This window comes from Elephas maximus, chromosome 3, assembly GCF_024166365.1.
Source record: "Elephas maximus indicus isolate mEleMax1 chromosome 3, mEleMax1 primary haplotype, whole genome shotgun sequence".
Taxonomy (NCBI): Eukaryota; Metazoa; Chordata; class Mammalia; order Proboscidea; family Elephantidae; genus Elephas; species Elephas maximus.
The window spans coordinates 146,554,013-146,569,762 of NC_064821.1; the positions used below are offsets into that span (position 1 = coordinate 146,554,013).

Below are 15,750 nucleotides of genomic sequence, written 5' to 3' on the forward strand. Positions count from 1 at the left end.
TGAAAAGGTAATTAAAAAAGACTCCCAACAACAACAACAAAAATCCCTGGCGGTTTGGGGACCATGGTTTCAAGTCAATTGGCATAATGAAATCTATTAAGAAAACATTCTGCATCCCACTCTGAATGGTGGTGCCTGAGGTCTTAAACACTAGCAAGCGGCCGTCTAAGGTGCATCAATTGGTCTCAACCTACCTGGATCAAAGGAGAATGAGGAACACCAGAGACACAAGGTAATTATAAGCCCAAGAGACAGAAAAGGCCACACAAACCAGAGAATACATTAGCCTGAGACCAGAAGAACTAGATGGTGCCTGGCAACAACCAATGACTGCCCTGACAGGGAACATAACAGAGAACCCCTGAGGGAACAGGAGAGCAGTGGGATGCAGACCCCAAATTCTCATAAAAAGACCAGACTTAATGGTCTGACTGAGACTAGAATGACCCCAAAGGTCATGGTCCCCAGACCTTCTGTTAACCCAAGACAGGAACCATTCCCAAAGCCAACTCTTCACACAGGGATTGGACTGGACTATGGGATAGAAAATGATACTGGTGAAGAGTGAGCTTCTTGGATCAAGTAGACACATGAGACTATGTTGCCATCTCCTGTCTGCAGAGGAGATGAGAGGGCAGAGGGGGTCAGGAGCTGGCCGAATGGACACAAAAAGAGAGAGTAGAGGGAAGGAGTGTGCTGTCTCATTAGGGGGAGAGCAACTAGGAGTATACAGCAAGGTGTATATAAATTTTTGTATGGGAGACTGACTTGATTTTTAAACTCTCACTTAAAGCATAAAAAAAAAAAAGATGGATTCACTGGGGAATTTTAACAAACAACTCATGGAAAGGTTTACATAAAAAAGGAAAAATCTTTGTTGGTTACGAGGGATGGGAGGGATGAGGATGGAAAACCACTTAATAGACAATAAAAAAAAAAGTAAGTAAGTGGTAACTTTGGTGAAGGGCAAGACAGTACACAATACTGGGGAAGCCAGAAGAACCTGTACAAGCAAGATCATGGTAGCTCCACAGACACATCCAAACTCCCTGAGGGGCAGAATTGCTGAGCTGAGGCTATAGGGACTATGGTCTCAGGGAATATCTAGTTCCATTGGTGTACATAGTTGATAAAGAAAATGTTCTACATCCTACTTTGTTGAGGAGCATCCGGGACCTTAAAAGGCTGCGAGTGGCCATCTAGAATACTCCACTGATCTTACCCTTTCAGGAGCAAAGAAGAATGAAAAAAACTAAAGACACAAGGGAATGACTCTGCCAGAGATCTAATGGACCACATCTACCGCAGCCTCCACCAGACTGAGTCCTGTACAACTAGATGGTGCCCGGCTACCACCACTGACTGCTCTGACAGGGATCACAGTAGAAGGTCCCGGGCAGAGCTGGAGAAAAATGTAGAACAAAATTCTAACTCAAAAAGAAAAACCAGACTTGCTGGCCTGACAGAGACAGCAGAAACCCTGAGAGTATCGCCCCCAGACACCCTTTTAGCTTAGTAATGAGGTCACTCCTGAGGTTCACCCTTCAGCCAAAGATAGAACAGGGCCACGGAACAAAACCCTGGGGCAGGGTCTGGAAAGCAGGAGGGAATAGGAAAGCCGGCAATAGGGAACCCAGGTTTGAGAAGGGAGAGTGTTGACATGTCATGGGGTTGTTGACCAATGTCATAGAACACTGTGTGTACTAGCCATTTGATGAGAAATTATTCTGTAAACCTTCATCTGAAGTTCAAGAAAAGAAAAGAAAAGAAGAGAAAAAAAGGCAGGCCATTAACCACATTATAATCCTTTAATCATTGGGGATGTCTTTCTTGTGTGAAACAGAAATCCCTCTACCTCTCTTTACCATCCTCATTGATCCTAGTTCCGGGTCTGAAATAATCCAGAATAAATCTACATTCTCTTTCACTTACTACTGCTTTCACATTTCCAAGCACATTTCAAAGTCATCATGTCCCCAGCTTCTTGTCCTTTCTAGGCTGACGTTTCCGAGTCCTTTAATTACCTGTCATAGGACACTAGCTAGCTAACGTAATCTCCCCTCTACTGTTATCTGGAAGCCTTCCCTGAACACACGCAGGTTTAGGAAACTCAGATGATGGTTATTTTGAGTGTGGTCTGACCAGGCAAACTATCTCATTGCCCTCCACTCAATTCCAACTCATAGTGATTCTATAGGACAAAGTAGAACTGCCCCGTAGGGTTTCCAAGGAGGGACTGGTGGATTTGAACTGCTGATCTTTTGGTTAGCAGCAGAGCTCTTAACTATTATGCCAGCAGGGCTCCAGGGAACAACTGTAACTTTGTTTTAATTGGGTATTGTGCTTCTTCCGTAGAATCTAAATTCAAAATAACTTTCCTTGTTTAGCAGATGTGACATGCTTTTGCCTCAACCAAAGTTGTGGTCATCTACCACCTCCAAGTCATTTCCCCCTTCTTGCATTATTGTTAAACCTAAATGCAAAGCTTAACATTTATCACTGGTAAGTTCTATCTGTTTCAGCCTATTATTCTAGTCTGAAGCTTTTATAAAAATGTAATACATCATCCAACATATGGATATGGATTACTAGTTCCTTTTTCTGACTTCGTTTCAGTCATTTGATAAACTTCCTTCTTAAAAAATCTACATTGAAAATAAAATATTTACTAGCGTGGCCATGACAGTTCTCTCAGCTGACATCTATTTTAATCATCACATGCCATGTCCAATCTATCAACTTGTTTTCTTTCCTGGTATTGGAAGAAAAAATGAATTAAGAAAGCTAGCAAGCTTAGAAAAGACACAGAGAGAGCTCTGCTAAGGTAATTCCACCATACAAATCTAAGGGGATGCTCTGTGCTCACAGAAGAGGATGAAGGAGTCACCACAGAACAAGGAAGGCAGAGCTAGACTTCACCTCCTCCTAAACCAAAAATGAGGAAGGCCTTACAGGAGCAGAAGCCCTGGTGGCACAGTGGTTAAGAGCTTGGCTGCTAACAAAAGGTTGGCAGTTCAAATCCACCAGCCACTCCTTGGAAACCATACAGGGAAGTTCTGCTCTGTCCTGTAGGGTTACTGTGAGTCAGAATCGACTCAATGGTAACGAAGTTTTTTTTTTTTTTTTTGGTTTATGTTGCCCGACTAGGGTCCATGCCCTGGAGCAGTTGAGCCAATGAAATGTACTGCAAGTCAGAAAGTGTGAGAAAGTTTATTTAGGAAGTGACACTACCTGAGATCCAACAGCAATGCAAATTGTCTCTATGGAGTCCCCAAAAACAGTTTTACATTAGAGTTTATATAGAGTTTTTACAAGAGTTACAAGTGTCTTCATAGCCAGCAGATGGCATGGCTAGAGGAGTTATTCATTACAAGATAGTGACAAGAGACTCTTTATCAGACTAAAGAAATACATGCCTGACATCTCCTTATCAGGCTAAAGATATACATGTCAGACATCTGGGCTCTAATTTCCCCATGGGGGTTGTAAGTCACAGATGGTGGGACAGAACAAAACAAAGTCACTAGCATCAGATCAAAACAAATAACAAAGTTATTTGTACCAGATCAAAACAAAGTCATCAACAAAAGTATGTGGAAAGGAGAAGGCACACAGAGGAAAAAGAAAAACTTATAGGTTCACCATGGCGTTAGTTATGTGAAGCTCTCAGTCTCCTATTTTGAAAAGGAGAAAATACGTTGGGGTGTATTAGGGTCACAGGTTATGTATGCACATATATATATTTGGAAACATGGTTACTTTACATTTTTATCATTGTAGGTTCCTCAATTAGTAGTAAGACTTATTAGCTAAATGTATAATTTTGCTTTTATTTCGATTTGTGTAAGTTAGAGAAATACTAACAAAACAACTAACTTCCAAGACTTACTTTCTACAGTCTATTGCTTGTTACTCCATGGAAAAAAAAAGAGTGGAAAATCTCTTTTATTTTAGTAGGAAAAACATTAATGGATTATTCAAATTTTGAAAAAATATGTTCCTTTCAATACTAAATCTCTTTTATTGTATGTGAATTTAGTAGGAAATATAAATCACCCAGGCCTTAATATTGAATCTTGTTTTAGTAAACTATATTAAATTGCTATTTTTGTCACTTACCTAGTCAAGAGAATATTAATTTTTGAAACGTGATTATCTTTTGAAATGTTGCTCTCATGGTTACTATAAAAACCAAAAAACCAAACTCGCTGCCGTCGAATCGATTCTGACTCTTAGTGACCCTATAGGACAGAATAGAGCTGCCCCATAAGGTTTCCAAAGAGTGCCTGATGGATTCGAACTGCCGACCTTTTGGTTAGCAGGAGTAGCTCTTAACCACTATGCTACCAGGGTTTCCATGGTTACCATGCTTACCTAAATTTTCCTTTCAGGCTACTCTAATTGGGGAAAAGAAGAAAATGCAGTTTTTCGATGTAGTTAAGAATAGGCAAAACTACTAAAATCCTCTTAAAAGAAGTTTTTTATTTTCTCTGTACTATTAATGGCAAAATGTTAGTGAGTCCTAGCACTTATTTCACGGCAATGTTGGGGAACTTTTTTCTTAGACTACACATAAGACCAATAGTTTTGTAATTCTTGTCTTCTGTGTAAATTACAAATTTACTGTATCTGACATAACAAATCGTTCATTGTTCAACATCACTTCACATGTATTTTACTGAGATAAAGCACTAAACAAGACAGAAATTCTCACCTTCAAGGCATTACACCAAACCTAGTACCCCTAAAGAAATGCACCAAGAACCACCTGAAACCAATTTTCTTCATATTGGAATCATTAAATGATTAGATCCCAGGGTTGTGTAATAATACAGAAGAGCCAGGAGTGTACGCATACTTGCTGATTTTCTTTTCACGTTAACCCTAATACCCCATTGCTGTCAAGTCAATTCTGACTCATAGCGACCCTATGGAACAGCACAGAATTGCCCCATCAGGTTTTCAAGAAGTGCCTGGTGGATTTGAGCTGCTGACTGTTTGATTAGCCCCCACAGCACTCAACCATTACCCACCAGGGTTTCCTTACCCTAATAGTTTTCAAAATTTATTGTTACTCATCTCAAGCCGTGGTTTGATTGGGTAGAGGAGGTGATTGAGAAGGAACACAGGTGAAAGTAAGCCTACCAGAGAATCATAAACTGTGTACAAAGAATGGTGGTTTATCCTTAAAAATAGGACATTGAAGCATAAATGTATTTATTTTCCAGATGATAAGAGATTAGCCTGTTGGGTTTTCTTAATAATTAGTACCTTGCCCAAAAGTGGATGAAAGCTGAATATCAGAAAAAAACCTGTAGGATTTTAACCTCTATGAGTCAGAATCACCTCGACAGCAACGGGTTTGGTTTTGGTATATAGACAGCGGAACCTTGCTGACGCAGTGGTTAAGAGCTTGGCTGCTAACCAAAAGGTTGGAAGTTTTAATCCACCAGCCACTCCTTGGAAATCCTATGGGGCAATTCTACTCTGTCCTATAGGGTCAATATGAGTAGGAATCGAGGATTTAGTTTTTTTGGTTTATACAGATAGCAGTCAAGAAATCACATGACATATTACATTGGGCAAATGTGCTGCAAAAGAACTTTTTAAAGTGTTAAAAAGCAAAGATGTCACCTTGAGGACTAAGGTACACCTGATCCAAGCCAGGGTATTTTCAGTTGCCTCATATGCATGTGAAAGCTGAACAATGAATAAGGAAGATGGAAGAAGAATTGATGCATTTGAATTATGGTGTTGGTGAAGAAATTCAATATACCATGGACTGCCAAAAGAACAAATAAATCTGTCTTAGAAAAAATACAGCCAGAATCCTCCAGAGAAGTGAGGATGGTGAGATTTCGTTTCACTTTGGATATGTGATCAGGAGCAGCCAGTCCCTGGAGAAAGACATAGTGCTTGATAAAGCACAGGGTCAGCAGAAAAGAGGAAGACCCTTGATGAGATGGATTGCCCAGGTGGCTACAACAGTGGGCTCAAACATAGCAACAATTGTGAAGACGGTGCAGGACTAGGCAGTGTTTCCTTCTGTTGTAAACAGGGTTACTATGAGTCGGAACCAACTCAGGAACACCTAGCAAGCACAATAGCAATACAGATAGAAAAGTCCTTGGGTAGTGCACCCAGGGGTGCCATGGAAGAAAGGCCTCACAATCTGTTTCTGTAAAGATTACAGCCAAGAAAACCCTGTGGAGCAGTTCTATTCTGTAACACGTGGGGTTGCCATGAGTCAGAATTGACTTGATGGCAACAAGTTTGCTTTGGTTTATACAGACAGAAGAGGATTCTGTCTTTAAATTACTCCACTAGAGAATTTTAAAACTTCACTAAATACATTAGAGAAGGGTACAAAAACAGTGATCAAAACATTACATAACCTATCTATAGCCTGCAATACTCTAAATCAAAGAATCTTATTTTCCACTATTTCTTCTATACGGCATACCTTTAAAAGCCACAGGAAACTTGCTTCTATTCTTCACTTGACGTATTTTAAAGATGCAATTACAAAATCTTCTTTTAAGAAAAAAAGCTTACTACAAACAGCCTTACTACAAATAGCTGGAATAAGTATCAAGTCAAAGTGCTTTCCAAATACCAGTTCTCACTGTATATGTGAAAAAGGTTTGCACAATTATTTTGATAGGCTTATTTAGAATAATAAAATGCACACAGTGACCTAGGGATTCACTGCATGAAAAATCCAGTAAAGGTAGGGTCTGAAAAAAAATATATCACAGGATTTCTTTGCATGGAAACATATATCATTTCATCTAATTTTTTCTATTTTGATTCCCTGCGAATAGATTCACTTTAATTAGTTAAATTTATTTCATACTAAAACAACACAACATAGGAAGGCATCAAAGAAGCAACAACCATCTTTTTTTTTTTTTAAATTGCTCTCAATTTCCTTTATGTATTAATTTTAGCAGCTAAGGCAACAGTTACTTTCTTTTTCAAAAATCCAGCATGTATTTGATTGGCTTAAAACAAACTACAAAAACCAAAGAGAAGAAAAGTATTTATCCCACATAATTAAACATTCAACTTGCCAGTCCATGCATAGCCAAACATTTACTAAGGTTGTGGTTTCAGTGCCCAGCAGAGAACAGCAATTCATAATATTCACATTTAAAAACGCATGCAAGTAATCTGTTACTTTGCACCAGCTTACATTCTTTTCATAACACGTGATTATGTGTGGCTCATGTGCAGAGAACATATTTCTAAATTGCAACCTGATATTGAACTCGCCCCTGCGTGTCTGTCAGTTTGTCATACTGTAGGGACTTCTGTATTGCTGTGATGCTGGAGGCTATGCCACTGGTATTCAGATACCAGCAGGGTCACCCATGGAGGACAGGTTTCAGCTGAGCTTCCAGACTAAGACAGACTAGGAAGAAGGACCCAGCAGTTTATTTCTGAAAAGCATTAGCCAGTGAAAACCTTATGAACAGCAGTGGAACATTGTCTGATACAGTGCAGGAAGATGAGCCCCCCAGGTTGGAAGGCACTCAAAAGATGACCGGGGAAGAGCTGCCTCCTCAGAGTAATGACGTGGATGGAGTAAAGCTTTTGGGGCCTTCATTTGCTGATGTGGCACGACTCAAAATGAGAAGAAACAGCTGCAAACATCCATTAATAGTTGGAACATGGAATGTAAGAAGTATGAACCTAGGAAAATTGGAAATTTTCAAAAATGAAATGCATGCATAAACATCGATACTCTAAAAATTAGTGAGCTGAAATGGACTGGTATTGGCCATTTTGACTCAGACAATCATATAGTCTACTATGCTGGGAATGACAACTTGAAGAGGAATGGTGCTGCATTCATCCTCAAAAAGAATATTTCATGATCTATCCTGAAGTACAATGCTGTTAGTGATAGGATAATATCCATAAGCCTACAAGAAAGACCAGTAATATGATTATTATTCAAATTTACGCACCAACCACTAGGGCCAAATATGAAGAAATAGATTTTTATCAGCTGCCACAGTCTGAAATTGATTGAACATGCAATCAGGATGCACTAATAATTACTGGTGATTGGAATGCAAAAGTTGGAAACAAAGAAGGAGGATCAGTAGTTGGAAAAAATGGCCTTGGCAATAGAAACAATGCCAGAAATCAAATGATAGAATTTTGCAAGACCGACGACTTCTTCATTGCAAATACCTTCCTTCACCAACATAAATGACGACTATACACGTGGACCTCGCCAGATGGAACACACAGAAATCAAATTGACTACATCTGTGGAAAGAGACAATAAAAAGCTCAATATCATCAATCAGAACAAGGCCAGGGGCCAACTGTACAACATACCATCAATTATTCATATGCAAGTTCAAGCTGAAACTGAAGAAAATCAGAGCAAGTCCACGAGAGCCAAAATATGACCTTGAGTATATCCCACCTGAATTTAGAGACCACCTGAGAAAAGATTTGATGCACTGGACACTAGTGACCAAAGACCAGACGAGTTGTGGAATGACATCAAGGACATCATACATGAAGAAAGCAAGAAGTCATTCAAAAGACAGGAAAGAAAGAAAAGACCAAGATGGATGGGAGAGGAGACTCTGAAACTTGTTCTTAGGCATCGAGCAGCTACAGCAAAAGGAAGAATTGATGAAGTAAAAGAACTGAACAGAAGATTTCAAAGGGCCTCTCAAGAAGACAAAGTAAAGTATTATAATGACATCTGCAAAGAGCTGGAGATGGAAAACCAAAAGGGAAGAAAACGCTTGGCGTTTCTCAAGAGGAAAGAACTGAAGAAAAAATTCAAGCCTCGAGTTGCAATAGTGAAGGATTCCATTGGGGAAAATATTAAACGATGCAGGAAGCATCAAAAGAAGATGGAAGGAATACACAGAGTCATTATACCGAAATGAATTAGTTGATATTCAACCATTTCAAGAGGTGGCATATGATCAGGAACCGATAGTACTGAAGGAAGAAGTCCAAGCTGCTCTGAAGGCATTGCTGAAAAACAAGGCTCCAGGAATTGATAGAATGTCAGTTGAGATGTTTCAACAAACAGATGCAGCACTGGAGGTGCTCACTCGTCTATGCCAAGAAATATGGAAGACAACTTCCCGGCCAACTGACTGGAAGAGATCCATATTTATGTCTATTCCCAAGAAAGGTGATCCAACCGAATGTGGAAATTATAGAAAAATATCATTAATATCACACGCAAGCAAAATTCTACTGAAGATCATTCAAAAACAGCTGCAGCAGTATATCGATCGACAGGGAACTGCCAGAAATTCAGGCAGGTTTCAGAAGAGGACGTGGAACCAACGATATCATTGCTGATGTGAGACAGTTCCTGGCTGAAAGCAGAGAATACCAGAAGGATGTTTACCTGTGTTTTGTTCACTATGCAAAGGCATTCGACTGTGCGGATCATAACAAATTATGGATAACATTGCAAAGAATGGGAATTCCCGAACGTTAACTGTGCTCATGAGGAACCGGCATATAGATCAAGAGGCAGTTGTTCGGACAGAACAAGGGGATACTGATTGGTTTAAAGTCAGGAAAGGTGTGCGTCAGGGTTGTATCATTTCACCATACCTATTCAATCTGCATGCTGAGCAAATAATATGAGAAGCTGGACTATATAAAGAAGAACGCAGTATCAGGACTAGAAGAAGACTCATTAACAACCTGTGTTACACAGATGACACAACCTTGCTTGCTGAAAGTGAAAAGGACTTGGAGCACTTGCTGATGAAAATCAAAGACCACAGCCTTCAGTATGGATTGCACCTCAACATACAGAAAACAAAAATCCTCACAATTGAACCGATGAGCAACATCATGATAAACAGAGAAAAGATTGAAGTTGTCAAGGATTTCATTTTACTTGGATCCACAATCAACAGCCGTGGAAGCAGCAGTCGGAAAATCAAAAGACGCATTGCATTGGGTAAATCTGCTGCAAAGGACCTCTTTAAACTGTTGAAGAGGAAAGATGTCACCTTGAAGACTAGGGTGTGCCTGACCCAAGCCATGGTATTTCAATTGCATCATATGCATGTGAAAGCTGGACAGTGAATAAGGAAGACCAAAAAAGAATTGACACCTTTGAATTGTGGTGTTGGCGAAGAATATTGAATATACCATGGACTGCCAAAAGAATAAACAAATCTGTCTTAGAAGAAGTACAACCAGAATGCTCCTTAGAAGCAAGGATGGTGAGACTGTGTCTTACATATTTTGGACATGTTTTCAGGAGGGATCCGTCCCTGGAGAAGGACATCATGCTTGGCAAAGTACAGGGTCAGTGGAAAAGAGAAAAACCCTCAACAAGGTGGATTGACACAGTGGCCGCAACAATGAGCCCAAGCATAACGATGATTGTAAGAATGGCCCAGGACCAGGCAGCGTTTCATTCTGTTGTGCATAGGGTTCCTATGAATCGGAAACGACTCGACGGCACCTAACAACAACATTGAACTCACCTCTATACTCACACACATTTTTCAATAGTTAACCTGTATTTTGTTAATCAGTTTCCATCCTTTTTTAGAAACAGTACTTACTATCTACCAAATATCTAAGGCCTGTAAAAGGAAGAAGTCTTTTGATGCATCTTAAAATAGTAATATATTAATGGTTATAACATTTAAGAAAGTAGTAAAAATCTTAAATTTGCCACAGGATCAGAAAAAATTTTATTAGGGTTACTGAAAGGATGTTTTCTATTTTCATCATTAGAGTTTCGAACTAAAAAAATATTTTTAACTATCTATTGTCTATTAAAATTTGAAAAAAAAACTGAAGGAATGAACAGTAGGAAATGCCAGTGCAAATAGCCTATTTCTTCTCGAAAAAAAAGTGATTACAGATAGCTTTTGGGGGTGCAGAAGCACCTATTTTTAAACCTTAAAAACCGTATAGTTTTTAAAACATTAATATTATTTAAATTTGTGACTTCCAATGGGTGATGTGGACAGATGCTTTGATAGATCTGATTCTTGTAGAAATAATGCCAAATTGGCTTCTTACTCACTAAGCTATCTTTGTAGGAGTCAACATAAAGAAAAGTAGAAGAATATGAATATACATTTGTATGACTTTTTTAAAAATCCTCACATAGTCATATATATCCAGTAATGCTGGGATTTTAGTAATGCCAAACAAAGAAAAAACAAAAGTTAGAAACTACATTTAAATTTTAAAACATGGACTTTTATGCCATATCTATTACATAAAATTTATAAAATTCTAGTTTACACGCACGTATTACTTCTAAGTATATATTTTCAGCTTGGTGGTATACCTGGGTTGAAAAATAATTCATTATCAGGAAACCAAACAAACGTGCAAGGGACATAAAATTGCTAATTTACAAATGTATATGTAGAAAAATAATTTTAGATACAAAATTTAATAGGCTTTACTGCCTGAGATTTACTGCGAGAATCCTCTTTAAGCTCAGTCAGTCCTGGAATTCTGATGAAGTCCCTGAGCAACACACCCCCATTGCTGCAAACTCCATAACTAACGAATGTGTCATTAAGCAGAAAAAAGTAATTGAAGTTGTTATACAGGAATCTATACCTTCCCCAGGCTGCTAAATCATAAATGTGTCTAGAAAGTCAGAAAAATGTCTATATCTACATAATCCTAAAAGTTTTAAATAAAAATTCAAAATATTGGGGTCATTTGTCTCTCTCAGAATTTATAAATCCAGTCCCAGCAATACAAATCAACATGTTACATTACTACTTTCTTTAATAAACAATACAACATATCACAAAAGTGATCTCTGAATGTGTTTGAAGTTGATCTTTATAAATTAAGAAATGTATGTTTAGTCTTGTGTTGCCCCGGCAATCACTCTACCCGACCTTATCTGCTTGTTTATTGCAAAATGGCACTCACCAGTATGTTGTTGTTTTTAGGTGCTATTGAGTCGGTTCCAACTCATAGTGACCCTATGCACAACAGAACGAAACACTGCCCCCCCGAGCCACCCTTACAATCATTGCTATGCTTGAGCTCACTGTTGCAGCCACTGTGTCAATCCACCTCGTTGAGGGTCTTCCTCTTTTCTGCTGACCCTGTACTCTGCCAAGCATGATGTCCTTCTCCAGGGACTGATCTCTCCTGACAACATGTCCAAAATATGTAAGAAACAGCTGCAAACATCCATTAATAATCAGAACCTGGAATGTACGAAGTATGAATCTAGGAAAACTGCAAATCTTTAAAAATGAAATGGAATGCATAAACATCGATATCCTAAGCATTAGTGAGCTGAAATAGAGTGGTATTGGCCATTTTGAATCAGACAATTACATAGTCTACTATGCTGGGAATAAGAACTTGAAGCAGAATGGTGTTGCATTCATCGTCATAAAGAACGTTTCAAGATATATCCCGAAGTACAACGCTGTCAGTGATAGGATAATATCCATATGTCTACAAGGAAGACCAGTTAATGTGATTATTATTCAAATTTACGCACCAACCACTAGGGCCAAAGAAGAATAGAAGATTTTTATCAGCTGCTGCAGTCTGAAACTGATCGAACATGCAATCAAGATGCATTGATAATTATTGGCGATTGGAATGTGAAAGTTGGAAAAAAAGAAGAAAGATCAGTAGTTGGAAAATATGGCCTTGGTGATAGAAACAATGCCAGAGATCGAATGATAGAATTTTGCAAGACCAACAACTTCTTCATTCCAAATACCTTCTTTCACCAACATAAATGGCGACTATACATATGGACCTGGCCAGACGGAACACACAGAAATCAAATTGACTACATCTGTGGAAAGAGACGATGGAAAAGCTCAATATCATCAGTCAGAACAAGGCCAGGGGCCGACTGTGGAACAGACCATCAATTGCTCATATGCAAGTTCAAGCTGAAACTGAAGAAAATCAGAGCAAGTCCACGAGAGCCAAAATATGACCTTGAGTATATCCCACCTGAATTTAGAGACCGTCTGAAGAATAGATTTGACGCATTGAACACTAGTGACCGAAGTCCAGACATGAAGAAAGCAAGAGGTCATTGAAAAGACAGGAAAGAAAGAAAAGACCAAGATCGATGTCAGAGGGGACTCTGAAACTTGCTCTCGAATGGCGAGCAGCTAAAGCAAAAGGAAGAATTGATAAAGTAAAAGAACTGAACAGAAGATTTCAAAGGGCCTCTCAAGAAGACAAAGTAAAGTATTATAATGACATGTGCAAAGAGCTGGAGATGGAAAACCAAAAGAGAAAAATACGTTTGGTGTTTCTCAAGCTGAAAGAACAGAAGAAAAAACTCAAGCCTCAAGTTGCAATAATGAAGGATTCTACGTGGAAAATATTAAACGATGCAGGAAGCATCAAAAGAAGATGGAAGGAATACACAGAGTCATTATACCAAAAAGAATTAGTCGACGTACAACCATTTCAAGAGGTGGCATATGATCAGGAACCGATAGTACTGAAGGAAGAAGTCCAAGCTGCTCTGAAGGCATTGCTGAAAAACAAGGCTCCAGGAATTGCTGGAATATCAATTGAGATGTTTCAACAAACAGATGCAGCGCTGGAGGTGCTCACTCATCTATGCCGAGAAATATGGAAGACAGTTTCCTGGCCAACTGACTGGAAGAGATCCATATTTATGCCTGTTCCCAAGAAAGGTGATCCAACCGAATGTGGAAATTATAAAACAATATCATTAATATCACACACAAGCAAAATTCAGCTTAAGTTCATTCAAAAACGGCTGCAGCAGTAAATCGACAAGGAACTGCCAGAAATTCAGGCCGGTTTCAGAAGAGAACACGGAACCAGGGATACCATTGCTGATGTCAGATGGATCCTGGCTAAAAGCAGAGAATACCAGAAGGATGTTTACCTGTTTTACTCACCAGTGTAAGGAAGCATAGATAAAGCCCTGTGCAACGGCGAATTAAAAGCTGGATCCTACCAATCGCCCTCCAATAAAAAAGGAGAAGCAACAAATCTGTAAGAAGAAAAATTAGTAAGATGGTACATAGGAAGGAAGCTGCATTGTTATGCAAATATATTTAACTCTTTCTCTGGCACCTCATCACTGTCTACTCTGAGCCCACAGAAGTTTGTTAGTACCTTGGCTAGTCCAACAACCCACGTTATTGTAAAGTATCTGCTTTGATAGAACTATCCCACCCACTGTGGGGTTGGGGGGCATTGGTGGTTCAGTGGTAGAATTCTTACCTTCCATTCGGGAGACCAGGTTCAATTACCGGCCAATGCTACTAGCTATCTGTCAGTGGAGGCTAACATGTTGCTGCAATGCTAAACGGGTTTCAGCACAGCTTCCAGACTTAGACCAGGAAGAAAGGCCTGGCAATCTAATTCTGAAAAAGTAGCCAATGAAAACCCTATGGATCACAATGATCCCATCTCATTGTATATGAAGTTGACAGCACATATCTAACAATAATAAGAGCCACTATACTGTGGTTCATTCAGGATGAGAGCCAAGTTTTAGGCATCTTTATACTTGCAGAATCTAGTACCAAACCAAAAATCTGTTGCCATCGAGCCAGTTCCAACTCATGGAGACCCAGTATGTTACAGAGTAGAACCAACCTCCAAAGGATTTTCTTGGCCGTAATCTCTGAAGCAGATAAAAAGCAGGCCTTTATTCCGCGGTGCTGCTGGGTGGGTCCAAACCATTCAGCCTTTTAGTAAGTAGCCAAGCAGAAACCATGTGTGATACCCAGGGATCCACAGTGTCTGGCGTATAGGCACGTAACGTAATATTTGTTGAATGAATAAATGGATAGCTTGTTTCCAGTGTTAAATAAAATGAAAATATTATCAAATAATAATTTTTAAAAGCTAGTATTAATGGTTTTCATCATTACATTAATTCAGACAGAGATAAGACAGTAGCAGAAAATGACCAACTGATTTATAATACAAACTCAACAAAAAAATATAGAAAATGAACAATGGACAAATTAAATATTAATTTAAAATGACAAAACCACCACGAGGTCATGACATCAGTTTTTCCATAAAAGCTCCTGAATCGAAATACCATGATTTAGGAAATATAACACAACAGAAAAATCTCAAAATATCATTGTAACTTTTTATTTTTTGTCTTTTTAACTAACTAGTTAAAATGAAATTTAGACATGGAAACAAATAGCTAACACGGATGGACACCAGGGGGAGGATTCAGGTTTTGTGAGGTCCAAGGCTTATATAAAGTGGGACCTTCTCTTATAAAAATAAAAATTACAAATAAAAAATTAGATATAAAGACTTACAAAGAGAAAACATATCATCAAATTACTAATGTTAAAGAGAAAACAAATACCACAAATGTGAAATATCAAGAAAAGTAATAGAAAAGCCCTGGTGGTACAGTGGTTAAGAGCTTGGCTGCTAACCAAAATACTGGCAGTTGGAATACACCATATGCTCCTTGGAAACCCTATGGAGCAGTTCTACTTTGTCCTACGGGGCCACTATGAGTCAGGATTGACTCCATGGCAACGTTTTTTTCTTTTGTTTTGTTTAATGAACTGTCTGATATACCTCTCCAAGTTCATTTTCCCTACATATTTTGCTGCCCACTCTTTGGTCATCAATCTATATGACCATTGGGTAATGTTTTCTGTAGAGAGAATAAAAAGAATTCACTTTTCATTCAGCTTTAAAAATAGGAAGGAAGCTGCATTGTTATGCAAATATACTTAACTCCTCTGG

At 38.8% G+C, this 15,750-nt stretch overlaps 2 protein-coding genes across 3 annotated transcripts in view; one reads left to right on the forward strand and one right to left on the reverse strand.

The window, feature by feature from the left end:
- Positions 1-15,750, forward strand: part of ALG14 (ALG14 UDP-N-acetylglucosaminyltransferase subunit) — a 925,968-nt gene that overhangs the window by 569,100 nt on the left and 341,118 nt on the right. The window lies entirely within an intron of this gene.
- The window catches only part of LOC126073262 (TLC domain-containing protein 4-like), a 96,031-nt gene that overhangs the window by 30,546 nt on the left and 49,735 nt on the right, over positions 1-15,750 (reverse strand). Inside the window, exon 5 of one of the 2 annotated variants that reach the window (XM_049879729.1) lies at positions 13,914-14,008. The exons of the other annotated variant lie outside the window; for it this stretch is intronic. Within the exon in view, the coding sequence (XP_049735686.1) occupies positions 13,914-14,008 (95 nt within the window). The remainder of the gene's footprint in view (positions 1-13,913; positions 14,009-15,750) is intronic. 2 annotated transcript variants of the gene reach the window in all.